This window comes from Podarcis muralis, chromosome 15, assembly GCF_964188315.1.
Source record: "Podarcis muralis chromosome 15, rPodMur119.hap1.1, whole genome shotgun sequence".
NCBI classification, from domain to species: domain Eukaryota; kingdom Metazoa; phylum Chordata; class Lepidosauria; order Squamata; family Lacertidae; genus Podarcis; species Podarcis muralis.
This window is the reverse complement of record NC_135669.1, coordinates 23,220,551-23,234,253: the sequence shown is the minus strand read 5'-3', so window position 1 is coordinate 23,234,253 and position 13,703 is coordinate 23,220,551. Positions and strand designations below refer to the sequence as shown.

Sequence of the window (13,703 nt, the reverse complement as noted above, 5' to 3'; positions counted from 1 at the left end):
CTGCTGCGCTCAGGTCCCACTTGCAGGCTTCCTAGAGGCACTGGCTTACTCAATTAGCCTGGTCTCCTCAAGCATCACTCTTCTTATGCTCTTATGAGTCTCCTTGGGCACATTTATGTGGAAAAGCAGCCCACAAATTGATATAATAAACAAACAATGCTATCTATAGACGCTGACCAGACTGGCAACCAAATCTTACTTTTTTATAAAAAAAATATTAATCCTTTATTATATTTATTCACATAATATACATTCTTTACAATAAACAACTCCAAAATAAAGACAACTCCAAAATAAAATCATATGTAACAAAACCATACGTCTCATGCTTTCATTTACAACGATCTCCTCTCCGATACCTTTACTTGATATTTCTTGCTGCTTTCTTTATAAAAATTTAAATCACTTAAATCCTATACCAATCATTAACAATTTCAATTAATCCCTTCACCTCCCTCCCCCATAGCCCAGTACTTCCCTCCACCTGTGTGCGATCTTCTTTACCTACTATTATTTTTGTTATCGTTGTGTTATTCATTTATTTGTTCTTCCATCCTTAGTACATTATTATCCTATCTCCTTGCACCTTTTAAACTTTTGCATATTAATTTTTAAGCTCCAGCACCGACTTTTTTCATGTATTCCTTACTTTAATAGTCATGTGGGGGGACAGCCTCCCCCAGTACACTTGAGGGCTACCTTAGGGGGCACGAGATAGGCCTCAGGACACGCACAGCTCTTGTCTGTGCCCTGCCCCTCAACACTTGTTGCCTGAAGCAGCTAATTCACTCTGCCTCCCTCATGGCAGCATGAGGGGAAAGCATCTTTCTAATCAAGTTTTGTACACTGAAATTATGTATGAAATAGCAATGCCACCCTGAGTCACCACACAAAATTTCAAGCCTAATTTCAGCGGGAAGAGGGACAGGAGTCAGCACCCTGTGAGCAACAGGGTATTCCCCTGTTAGCAGGTGCGCACCGCGCTGGCAAACTGAATGAGCCCATCTCACCCAATGCAGAAAACTGCAAAATAATGCAAGGGCGACGGATCGTGCAGAAACACTGCAAGACACATCCTCTGTAAATCGGTGCTTTGGGCTTAACAAAGGCATCTTTCATTCTGTAATTAATTCCACGTGTGCCACAAACGAGCGAGCTGACTTACGTCCTTCCGGGGTACGCAAGGTGATGAAGTCGTTGGTGTTGTACGCTTTGCTCAGGCACTGAACCTGAACTTTGACCTGGTACGTGCTGTCTGGCTTCAGGACTTTCAAGACGCTGTTGGTTTTGTTGCTGTGGGTTTCTAAGGATTTCCAGACGCTCTCACCAACCATCCTAGATTTGGGAGTTTCAAAGAAGCATCAGCAACACTGCTTCGAAATGTAAATCAGGCAGGAGCCATTTCGGCAGCTGGAGATCATGGAATTGGCTCACACAAACATAATCCATCATCTAATTCTACTGTGGGGGCATGATCATTTTGGTACTCTTACAATGTCAGCAAGGCATGGTCTAAAACAGCAATGGGGAGTCTGTGACTCTCCAGTCAATGTTGAACAACAACTCCCATCATTCCTGACCAGGCTGGCTGGAACTGAGGGGAGCTGAATGTCCACCAACATCTGGAGGGCGAAAGATTTCCCATCCCTGGTCTATCTAAAAGGAGCACCTACATCAGGCACAACCAAAGGATCTCCAATGCCGTTTACTAGAACCCTGAGACCCACCAACCAAAGCCATGGCTGGGGGCAGCTATATGCAATATACTCAGGCAGCAAAACCTAAAATGGGACACAAGTTGTTGTTTTTCAATGTATTTTAAGTTTGAACAGAGAGGAGGCAATACATCTCGCCAAGAGCATCATTTGGGCAAGCCTTGAATAGCGATCCATTCCTTAACATCGTTCCACAGCCAAAATCAATTCTTTTTTACAACTCCTTTGGGCTACATTCAACTCTTATAATCATCTGTATCCCTCTTCTCCTTCTGTTGCTTTTTTCTCTGTTTACATTGTAGTCTCCTAGGGGGCAGGGCCCTTGATTCTGCTTGCTGCAAATGGACCTCTGTAATTTGTTCATGGTATAGTAACAACTGCACTAATAAGCTCGGATTCAATTAGGTGTTTGCACACACAGTCTGATTTTAGTCATGACTGCTATGCTAAAGCTGCCCAGCCAGGCTACCTGTAATGGATATTGTAGACGCAGGATGCAAGGGGCATCTTCTTAGGGCGGGTCCAGGTTAAAGTGATGTTGCCGGAGAAATCGGCTGTCCATTGGAGGTTCTGCACTTTATAGACAAGAGTGTCATCTAGGGAAACAGAATGTAAAAATCCCAAGTTTGGTAGAGGCAAGGGAATGAGTTTACACAATGCCTATCACAGCCCACAGTGACCAAGTGACGAGTCAGCTTTTACACCAGGCTTCCTCAACCTCGGCCCTCCAGCTGTTTTGAGACTACAATTCCCATCATCCCTTTCCACTGGTCCTGCTAGCTAGGGATCATGGGAGTTGTAGGCCAAAAACATCTGGAGGGCCGAGGCTGAGGAAGCCTGTTTTACACCAGCCACCTTGGGTGCATCTTTGCAGGTGGGGAGTGTAAGAATTCAATCTCTCTTGAGTATTTTAAGTAGCTTTTGCATTCATCTGCATCCCTTCTGAATTCATCCCTCAAGTTATGCATTGGAGGGGGGGGCTTTTAAATTTGCAAACCTGGCACCCAGCGCCCGGGACGTATGCCATTGGGAACAGCACCGGTTGCCACACTTCAAAAGTGATATTATAGAGTTGAAGACCCTTCATAAAAGGGCAACCAAGCTGATCAGGTAGTGGGAGCAGTTCCGCTACGAGGAAATGCTATGTCGTTCGGAGCTTTTCAAGTTAGAAAAGATGTGAGGAAGGGGATGCGACAGAGGTGTGTATAGAATTATACCTGATTTGAAGAAAATAAAAAGAGGCAAGTTTTTCTCCCTCTCTTGTCATTCCAGGTGCCGAGGTCTTCCTGGAAGAGTCAGGTCAGGCAAAAGGAAATTCTTCTTCACACAGAACATAGTTATATGGAATTCACTTCTGCAAAAGCTACTGGCGATAGCCACCAATTTGGATGGCTTTAAAAGGGGGAGTTGGACAAATTCCTGGAGGATAGGGCTGTCAACAGCTGCTAGCCCCGATGGCTATATTTTACCTCCACTATCAGAGGCAGTAATGCCTCTGAGCACCTTATGCTGGGAATCACAAGCAGGGAGAGTGCTGTCGCACTCTCAGGTCCTGGTTTTGGGTTTCCCAAACGAGGCATCTGGTTGGCCACTGTGAGAACGATGTTGGATTAGATGAGCCTTTCGGCCTGATTCAGCAGGTCCGTACATATGTCCTTATGTTCAAAGGTCAGCTCAAAGTCTCTCCAAGCATCAACGGGAGGTTGCAAAGCTTCTCAAAGGCAGTTTGCACTCATGAGGATAACGCAAAACTGCTCTGTGTGTGTGTGTCTCTTTAGAATTCTGGCCAGCCTGCCGATCTCGGTGTCCTGGTGGGTGAGCCGAGTCTGGACAGCCTCTCCAAATCAATATTTAATTAAAGAACTAAAAACTGATTGATGCTCAGCGCCCCCTGTGCTTTAGGAGGAAATTGGTTGAATCCCAAGGTGGAGAGGTGTAGTGGGGGCAGAGAGAGAAAGGGAGAAAGTGATCGATAACTATTAGTGTGACTATTATCTAAGCCATAATGAATTGAGGGTCAGGGATTGTGCTGACAGAACAGTGTTCTGCCAGCAAAGCTGATGCATAGGAGAAGGAGGAGAGGAAGAAGGGGGGGATCTGTCAAGACAGCATCTAGCACACAAGGACTTTGCCAGGCTTGAGGAGCCTCTGCTCCATGATCCACCTAAGGCCCAGGAGGGGTCCGAAACTGACCCCATCGTTCTGCCCAGACGCTGAGGTCCAGCGCCGAGGGCCTTCTAGCGGTTCCCTCATTGCGAGGAGCAAAGCTGCAGGGAACCAGACAGAGGGCCTTCTTGGTCATGGCACCCGCCCTGTGGAACGCCCTCCCATCAGATGTCAAAGCGATAAACAACTACCTGACATTCAGAAGACATCTTAAGGCAGCCCTGTTCAGGGAAGTTTTTAATGTGTGACATTTTAGTGTATTTTTGGTCTCTGTGGAAGCCACCCAGAGTGGCTGGGGAAACCCAGCCAGATGGGCGGGGTACAAATAATAAATTATTATTATTATTATTATTATTATTATTATTATTATTATTAAGAACACAAGCAAAGCCTGATGGATAAAGCCAATGGCCCATCTAGTCTAGAATCCTGTTCTCACAGTGGCCACTCTTTGGGAAACCTGAAAGCAGGACCCCAGCACATGAGTGCTCCCCGCCTCTGTCGTTCCCAGCAATGGGAATTCAGAAGCATTGCTGCCTCCGATTTTGGAGGCACAGCACAGCCATCATCCATTAAGTCATACCCTCCATGGATTCATCTAATGCCATTTTAAAGCTATCCAGGTTTGTGGCCATCATTGCCTTCTGTGGGAGTCCCACAGTTTAACTATGCGCCGCATGAAAAAGTGCTTTCCTTTTTATCCATCCTGAATGTTCCGACGTTCAGCTTCACTGGAGATTGCAACGCTATGAGAGAGGGATAAAAACTTTCTTCCATCCACTTTCTCCACGCTACCCATAATTGCATAAGCTTCTGTTGTGTTGCCTCTTACTCGCCCTTTCTCTAAACTAAACAGTCCCAATTGCTTTATCCAAGCCATGCCCGTCTGCCCTTCACCCGTCATCTAAAGATAACAGGTGAAGATCTTGCAATCAAGAGCCTTCAGGCACGCACCCAAATTGCTCCTTGTCCCAACCAGACTTGCATTTGATGACTTGCCTTTGGCGCCAGATACAAACCCTGCTGGAACTGCTTCCACCTGGGAACACCCAAGCACAACTAGTCCCTGCCAAAAGTGAGGTTTGCAGCTGTGGTTGGTTGCACTTGGGAGTTCCCAGTTCCCAGGGGGAGGTTGCTGTCAGCACCACTGCCAATTCCACTGGGATGAGCTGCAGTTGGGAGAGTTCCCTGAGAACTGCAAGGTCTGCAGTCAGCACCAATCAGCTGACCCACTACTCCACTGAAACACAGTAGATGTTGCAAAGGGTCTTATATGTCCAGCAGGGCAGCATGACTTACCGGTACAGTTTCCTTCGTCGCTGCTGTCTGAGCAATCCAGGAACCCGTCACATCTCTCCGTCATTGTGATGCAAGCCTCTCCATCTTCACACTTGAACCCATTAGGGCACGACAAGGTGCTGTGAGTAGCTGGAACACAGAAAGAATGAGGCCATGCACACATTACCATTTACTCTGCCTGCAATGCGTTCCCACCTCCAGTGTTTGAAGCCGAGTACGCATGACGTTAACCACAATCCACAAATATCCCATAGTTCCTTGAGAAATACTTCTGTTTGGTGTATAGGTAAAGGTAGAAGTGTTTGGATTTGATATCCCGCTTTATCACTACCCAAAGGAGTCTCAAAGCGGCTAACATTCTCCTTTCCCTTCCTCCCCCACAACAAACACTCTGTGAGGTGAGTGGGGCTGAGAGACTTCAAAGAAGTGTGACTGGCCCAAGGTCACCCAGCAGCTGCATGTGGAGGAGCGGAGACGCGAACCCGGTTCCCAAGATTAGGAGTCTACCGCTCTTAACCACTACACCACACTGGCTCACACTGGGTAAAGGGACCCCTGACCGTTAGGTCCAGTTGCAGACGACTCTGGGGTTGCAGTGCTCATCTTGCTTTACTGGCCAAGGGAGCTGGCGTACAGCTTCCGGGTCATGTGGCTAGCATGACTAAGCCGCTTCTGGAGAACCAGAGCAGCACACGGAAATGCTGTTTACCTTCCCGCCGGAGTGGTACCTATTTATCTACTTGCACTTTGACATGCTTTCGAACTGCTAGGTTGGCAGGAGCACAGACTGAGCAACGGGAGCTCACCCCGTTGCAGGGATTCGAACCGCCGACCTTCTGATCGGCAAGCCCTAGGCTCTGTGGTTTAAACCACAGTGCCACCCGCGTCCCTCAAAACAAGATGTGTACAGTTGAAACAGTCATTGCATATGTGCAAATGACAGCACAGGTCAGATGGAGGCATCAATGAATTGAGGTTTGGGGACGGGGGGGTTGCAGGCACAGGGAGACAAGTCGGGTAAATGTTCCCTTCCCTATCAACAGCAAGCAAGAGGACTTCACTTGCAGATTCAAACCTCTCCCTAGGAGTGAGCCATTGCTTGGATATCCACAGGTACCTGTGGCCCTTGTGCCTTGTGCATAAACAGCCAGAGAAATAAAGAGGCTTGTTTTGCACAATCTGAACCAGAGTTTGAGGAGGGGCGATGACAAGCAGCCAGGGGTGCTATGCTCAACACAATCCCAATAAGCACTTACGGCAGTTCAGCTCATCAGTGCCATCCTGACAGTCTCTCAAGCCGTCGCAGCGCTTCCAATTTGGGACACATTTCTTCATCTGCTGGCACTCAAACTCAAATCGACTGCAGCGTCCGGGGACACTGGGCGATGTTGAAGTTGCACCGATTGCTGGGCAGGCGGGGTAGAGAGAGAAGCATATTTTTTAAAAAACCCATATTAGAAGCAAAACTAGATTCTGCATCTTTTATGCGCATTTCACTTTTATGACTTTCACTGGTCCAAAAAAAGAAAAAGTTGATTCGCTTTCCTTACCACCAGATGGCAGCCTCTGCCTGCCATGAGGGATGAGGACAACCTACAGCAGCCTCAAAAAAAGCTGAGCCAAGACTTTGTCCACCCTGCTAATGGGCTTCAGAAGGCTGGAGTGCTACTCCAGAGGAACCTCTGTCTCTGTTGCCACCTGCTGCTCCCCTAAGTCAGGTTTCCAAACTTCCTTCGTTCGGGGAAACGCCTTCTGCTCCAGAACCCTAGCACACTTTTCGGAATCGTTCTAAAGAGCTCGCTTAATCCATACCAGGCACTGAACAGACCCATGTGAACGAAGAGCAAATCTCAGGACACACCCAGGCCACGGAGTGGTTTAACAACCATTCCCTCTTCCCAGGGAACTCTTAAGAATTGTAGCTCTAGGAGGTGGGAAGCTCCTAACAATTCTCAGCATCCTTAGCAAACTAGAGCTCTCAGAATTACTGGGTGGAAAGCTATGACTGTTTAAAGTGGTGCCATAGCACTTTGTATGTATGGTGTGGACGTGGTCACGTGGCCCCAGACAGACTTTTAGGGTTGCATACTGCAAGGAGATGTTATTGGTGGAGCCAGCCTGCCATTCCCGATTCAGGGAATCCCTGGACAAGCTTCTGAGCATGCCAGCCCCTGCCTTCAGTGCTCTATATTGTGGGATGTAACAGCACAAAAGCAGTCAAATACAACATTTCCTGTTTGCCCAGAGTGGACACACAGGGGAAATAATAATAATAATAATAATAATAATAATAATAATAATAATAATAATAATAATAATAATAATTTATTATTTATACCCCGCCCATTTAGCTGAGTTTCCCCAGCCACTCTGGGCGGCTCCCAATCGAGTGTTAAAAACAATGCAGCATTAAATATTAAAAACTTCCCTAAACAGGGCTGCCTTCAGGTGTCTTTTAAAAGTCATATAGTTGTTTATTGCCTTGACATCTGGTGGGAGGGCATTCCACAGGGCGGGCGCCACTAGCGAGAAGGCCCTCTGTCTGGTTCCCTGTAACCTCACTTCTCACAATGAGGGAACCGCCAGAAGGCCCTCAGCACTGGATCTCAGTGTCCAGCCAGGAGGACTTCCTGTCACACCTGGTCTGGAGCATCCTCCCCCTGCGTTTGACCAGGTAGATGGGTGTGACCCTAGCAGACCCTACAAAAGGGCTGGTCATGCAGCCATCTTCCTTTTTCGCCTTATTCCATCTTGCCTTTTGCTGTGTGCTGGCTCTCATGGGCTCACCCCACCCAGCAGCACATGGGCTCACCCCTCACAGAGGATGAACCCACGCTTTTCTTTGTAACTATAAGCTAAAGCCTACCTTCAGGAGCATACTGTAAACTGAATGTAAGTAAACCTTATCATTACTTTTAAAAGAAGACTGTTGTGTCATTATTGTTTTCAAGAGGGAACTATCCAATCTGGACAAGCCAGACTGGATCGCTAAACTCAAACGGTTCTAACGAATCCATCAACTAGCTACTTGCAATGTACAAGGGAATGTGCTCTGCTTACTAGCTCACTAGCGTGAGTGAGGAAGGATAAGATTTAATCAATATATCCTCTCCTACTATCCTCAACACTCCCACACATATGACCCCTTAGCTTTCTCCTCAGCCCCTTTTCAATGCAATGTAGACCACAAGCCCAGTGTGGGGCGGGGGGGGGGGGGGAGGTAGATGAAGAAGCTGTAGAAAAATTAAAACAGGAGCAGCCCTTAGCGAGGGAGCCTTACGTGTCGTGGGGCAAGCATCCTCGTCAGAGCCGTCTGCGCAGTCCCGGTATCCGTCACAAACCCAGCTGTTCATGATGCAAGCACCGCCATTGCACCGGAAGTGGTTAGGCGAACACGTGGCAGGGGCCAAGGTGGTGGCAGGGACGACAGCTGAACCTAAAATTAAACCGGTAAGACGGGATCTCATCAAGAACAGCCTAGGGCAACCTGACCGCGGTCTAGCAAGTCCTCCAAACAACTCCTTCCTTTTGCTCACTTTCTTACCTCCGCAGGCCTTCTCATCGGACCAGTCACCACAGTCGTTCTCTTTATCACATTTCCACCTATTAGGGATGCAGTGCCCATTGTCACACTGGAACTGATAGTACCGAGAGCAGTTTGGGGCTTCGGTTGGGTTTTCTGAGGAGGACAAAGAGCTCCCATCATCTCCTGTCTACTAAGTGCAATTGAGTAAGCACAGAATAAAAGAAACAGAGGCTGAAACTGAGGCCTCATCAGCATTAAACGTTTAAAGCAGTTATCACACCACTTTAAAAAGGCATGAATGAATCCTGGGAGCTGTAGTTTGTTAAGGGTGTTGGCGGTTGCTAGGAGGCCCCTATTCCCCTCACAGAACTACAATTCCCAGAGTGCTTTAACAGTCAAGCTCTCTTCACAGGGAACTCTGGAAATTGTAGCTCTGTGAGGAATTGCAGGATTCCATTGCAACAATCAATGCAGATCTCCCAAGTGTTGCCTTCCAGCTAGATCTGCAATTTTCTGTGCAAGTACATGGGCAAGGGATCTTCTTTTAGAGTGTGTTTACCTTGAAGTTCCATGGTAGTTAACGGAACTTCCACGCTATTCTCTTGAAACGGAAGAATCTTGAGTTTTTCAGTGTTCCCTAAATGCTTAGCACCCTCCTAGGTGCTCTGCCCAAACACCTTCTCCAGAGTGACCCAGGAGCCAATCCTCTGGCTGGCTGGCTGCCTTCCTGTCACTCTGATTGGCACCAATCAGCACAAAGGGTGAGAATGCTTCATCTCATGCCGTTTAAAAAGCTCCCCTTTGATGCTGATTGGACGACTCTTGGATGATGGAGACAGAAACCCGGCTACAGAAATAGTAACGGATCTTCAGCCTCCTGCAACCATGGGCCATTACAGCGCTGATGAGGAGACTCTGCCCCAAACAGGCCCAACCCTTGGGTTCTAGCTCCATAGGGGGCTGCTCCTCATCCATTTCCATTATCAGAGGAGAGAGAGAGAGAGGAGGAGGAGGAGGAGGAGGAGGATTCTTTTTTCTTTCCTTTTTCTACTCACCACAGTTCGCCTCATCGGAATAGTCCCCACAGTCATCCATGCCGTCACATTTCCACACCAAACTAATGCACACACCATTTTGACACCGGAAGCTAAACTGGTCACAAGTGTGATGGAACTCAGGGTCTTGGGCTGCAAGTTAAAAAATTGATTTTGTTGTTTTAGAAACAACCACAAATGGCATTTTCCAAGTCTGTGCCTCCTTGGCGATTGCTGCCTCCTCCCCACCTAGCATATGTAAGAGCTGCAGTGATAAGGCAATGTTTTCATATTCCACCCCGTCACTGCCTCTTCCGTTTGGTATACATGTGGACAAGGCAGAAGAGAGCCTATGCCATGGGTAGGCAAACTAAGGCCTGGGAGCCAGATCTGGCCCAATTGCCTTCTCATTCCGGCCCGCGGACGGTCCCGGAATCATTGTGTTTTTACATGAGTAGAATGTGTGCTTTTATTTAAAATGCATCTCTGGGTTATTTGCTGGGCATAGAGATTCGTTCATTCCCCCCCCCCAAAAAAAAATATATATATAGTCCAGCCCACCACATGGTTGAGGGACAGTGGACCGGCCCCCAGCTAAAAAAGTTTGCTGACCCCTGGCCTATACAGTTCTTGCTGAGGCTGTGTTGGGTCCTCCCCTTTCAGCCTGAGCATTTGTACTATGCTAAAATACAGAGTGGCCCAACCCACCCTGCGACCCTCGGCAACGTCCAAGAAAAAAACATACTAAAGCCGTAAAAAAAATATTTTGTGTGTCATGAGTTGTTAACAAAAGCACATGCATCCGCTAGTGTACTCATTTTGTTTAATATTAAACGAATCGAATCTACCAATTGGGTATTTTATTATATATGTTTAATTAAATATATTAATTGTCTATATTGTCTATATTAATTGTGCACATTGTGTTCACTGTATGTCAATTGCCTTGATTGTATGTATATTAAGTAGGTGCATTGTGTATACTAAATGATATTAACTATACAGGGGTACCTTGGTTTATGAACTTAATCCGTTCCAGAAGTCCGTTCTTAATCCAAGGCGTGCTTTCCGGTAGCAGCAGGGGACTCAATTTACAAATGGAACACCCTCAACAGGAAGCGGAACGTGTTGTGCTCCCAAGGCAAAGTTCACAAACCAAAACACCTACTTCCGGGTTTACAGCGTTCTTAATCCAAGTTGCTCATAAACTAAGCTGTTCTTAAACCAAGGTACCATTGTACTGTGAACACTTTTAAATTTATGATATGGAAATTTAATTCAGGGTGTGGCACGCGGGTTCTGTGTCGAAGTACTCTGGCAGCCCACTTGGTATGAAAAGTTGGACACACACCCACACCCCGCGATAACAGTTACTGTAGGGCTTCCGGCTCATGATGAAGACTCCTTTTTATTGCAACAGTTTTCTCCTTCTGATTTTATGGTTAATTTTAAATGATTTTTAGGTTGTATCCCTTTTGTACTCTGCTTAGAAACTGCCATACTAAGCAATACAGTGGTACCTCAGGTTACGTACGCTTCAGGTTACATACTCCGCTAACCCAGAAATAGTGCTTCAGGTTAAGAACTTTGCTTCAGGATAAGAACAGAAATCGTGCTCCGGTGCCGCGGCAGCAGCAGGAGTCCCCATTAGCTAAAGTGGTGCTTCAGGTTAAGAACAGTTTCAGGTTAAGAACGGACCTCCAGAACGAATTAAGTACTTAACCGGAGGTACCACTGTATATATATAAATCTAAAAATATATAAAAATGCTATGTGATTCTGCAATCACACATTACAAACAATGGGGCTGAATTCAGCAACTGGGTTGTCTAATGCCTAGTGTTTATATTGTTCAAAGGCTGCTTCGCATATATTATCTTCTTACCAGAACCTTGTAAGGCAACAGAGTAGTATAGAGCTGAGCATATAGTGTAAATGTAAAATTTGCACCTGTGGCTTGGCCCACTTTTGCCTTTGGCCCCACCCACACTGGCATGTGGCCCCCTGGAAGCTTGCCCAGAAGGAAATGTGGCCCCTGGGCTGCAAAAGATTCCCTTCCTCTGCATTGCACTGGCTCAACAGCACAGAAACTGGAGATTCTGTAACATCTCTACAATTGTTTAATGAGAAAGCCCTTGGGGCTCTTTATTTCCAAGACAGGAAGGTTATATGAGAAAAGGTGGACCAGCTGCTGTTACGGAGTGCTTAATTACCATGGTGCCCAAGCCTTGCCCTGCTTGGAAGAAAACAACAACAAGCAAAGCAAAACAATTTTAACAATGCTTACAACATCCAGCATAGGCAGAGTCTTCATCTGAGCCATCTCGACAGTGCACGGTGCCATCACACACCATGGAACGCAGCAAACACTGCTGCCGATTCTTACACACGAAATCCATGTAGCGCGTACAGATGGGCTCTGCAGACAGTCAAGCAATCAGACAGAAAATAGAGAGTTTTAAAAGGTGAAGAGAACCAGGGTTGTGTTCCCCCCCCCCAAAAAAAATGTTCAGTGTTCTCCTTTAGAGTGGACTCTCCTTTGGCTATTTCCTTTGGCTCATCGCTTGCTTGTTCAGTGAATGGCCGAGTTGCATGTAACAGTAAACCGTGGTTTAATAAAACCACGGTTAATTATTAGACCACTGCTTAACATTATGCATGAAGCCTGCCCAGAGTTTAAAGCGGTGGGGCAATTTATCTCCTAACGTTCCTGGATCATTTCATTTTTTAATTTGTATGCCGTCTTTCTATCTTACAATACTCAAGGTGGTTTACAAGCTGAAGAAACAAAAAACGTACATCTTATAACGATCTAATGCAATACAAAAATGTGATACTAAAACTTTAAAAGAGGCAACCTATGTCAAAAAGGTAACATTCAACAATCATTAGAATAGTATTAAATAATAATACCTTCCTCACACCACCAATACCCCCTATCATCCCAGCGCACAACCCCACAGGCGCACTCACCACAATGCTCTTCGTCAGAGCCGTCAGAGCAGTCGCGGACCCCGTTGCAGCGCTTGCTGGAAGGGATGCAACCCCCGTTAGGGCACTGGAAGCCGTTGCACTTCTTCTCTGCTCAGTTCAGTTCAATTGTAATAACAGAACAAACACAGAAAATATTCAATGACAAACAACTTCCAGGGTGTGCCTCCATAGATCCAAAATGCTCCACCAAAGAGGGGCCATGTAGAGAATTATATGGCTGGTATGAACATCAAGCCCAGACCAAGAGTGAACACACAAGACTTCCTTTACCAGGAAGGGTGAAATCGCAGAAATTGGATCACATCTATCTATCTATCATCTATCACATTTATATCCCACCTTTTCTCCAAGCAGACCAAGGTGGTGTGCATGGTTCTTCCCCTTCTCACTTCGTCCCCACAACAAACCTGTGAGAAGCAGGGACTGGCTCTAAGTCACCAAGTGAGCTTCACGGCTGAGTAGGGATTTGAACCCTGGTCTCCCAAGGTCCTTATCCAACACTCTAACCACTACACCACACTGGCTCTAACCAATGGCCCCTGAATAAAGGAAGAGTGTTGGGTTTTTCACAAGGTTCACCCAGGACTCCTCTCCTCCCATTCCCTAAACAAAGGATAAGAAACAATGGAACAGGAGTTTTTTTAAAAAAACCACCCTGTTTCTACAGAGAAGGCAGGGCAGGAACTGGGGTGGAGTTCCTCCCACATCACAAGGGACAGTGTCTAAAACAGCCTCTCCCAACCTGGTGTCATGCAGATATTGTTGGATAACCTTCCGTCCCTGACCACTGACCATGCCGATGGGAATTGGAAGCCAACAACTGATGGAGGGCATCAGGCTGGGGAAGATAGTCTTAAGGTTTCTTCCAAGACATTTGGAGTTCTTTTTATGTGTACCTTAGAGGTGGGTGGATTGTGGACGTTAACAAAGACACAATGCAGGTCGCACCCAAGTTCCATCAAGTCTAGC

The 13,703-nt window shown here is 46.6% G+C and overlaps 1 protein-coding gene across 1 annotated transcript in view; it reads right to left on the bottom strand.

The window, feature by feature from the left end:
* Nucleotides 1-13,703, bottom strand: part of SORL1 (sortilin related receptor 1) — a 110,794-nt gene that overhangs the window by 15,205 nt on the left and 81,886 nt on the right. Inside the window, exons 27-35 of the mRNA XM_028707291.2 lie at nt 12,714-12,821; nt 12,028-12,159; nt 9,762-9,893; nt 8,725-8,859; nt 8,461-8,616; nt 6,437-6,586; nt 5,181-5,309; nt 2,185-2,311; nt 1,166-1,335 (exon numbers count right to left, since the gene is read on the bottom strand). Of these exons, the coding sequence (XP_028563124.2) occupies nt 1,166-1,335; nt 2,185-2,311; nt 5,181-5,309; nt 6,437-6,586; nt 8,461-8,616; nt 8,725-8,859; nt 9,762-9,893; nt 12,028-12,159; nt 12,714-12,821 (1,239 nt within the window). The remainder of the gene's footprint in view (nt 1-1,165; nt 1,336-2,184; nt 2,312-5,180; nt 5,310-6,436; nt 6,587-8,460; nt 8,617-8,724; nt 8,860-9,761; nt 9,894-12,027; nt 12,160-12,713; nt 12,822-13,703) is intronic.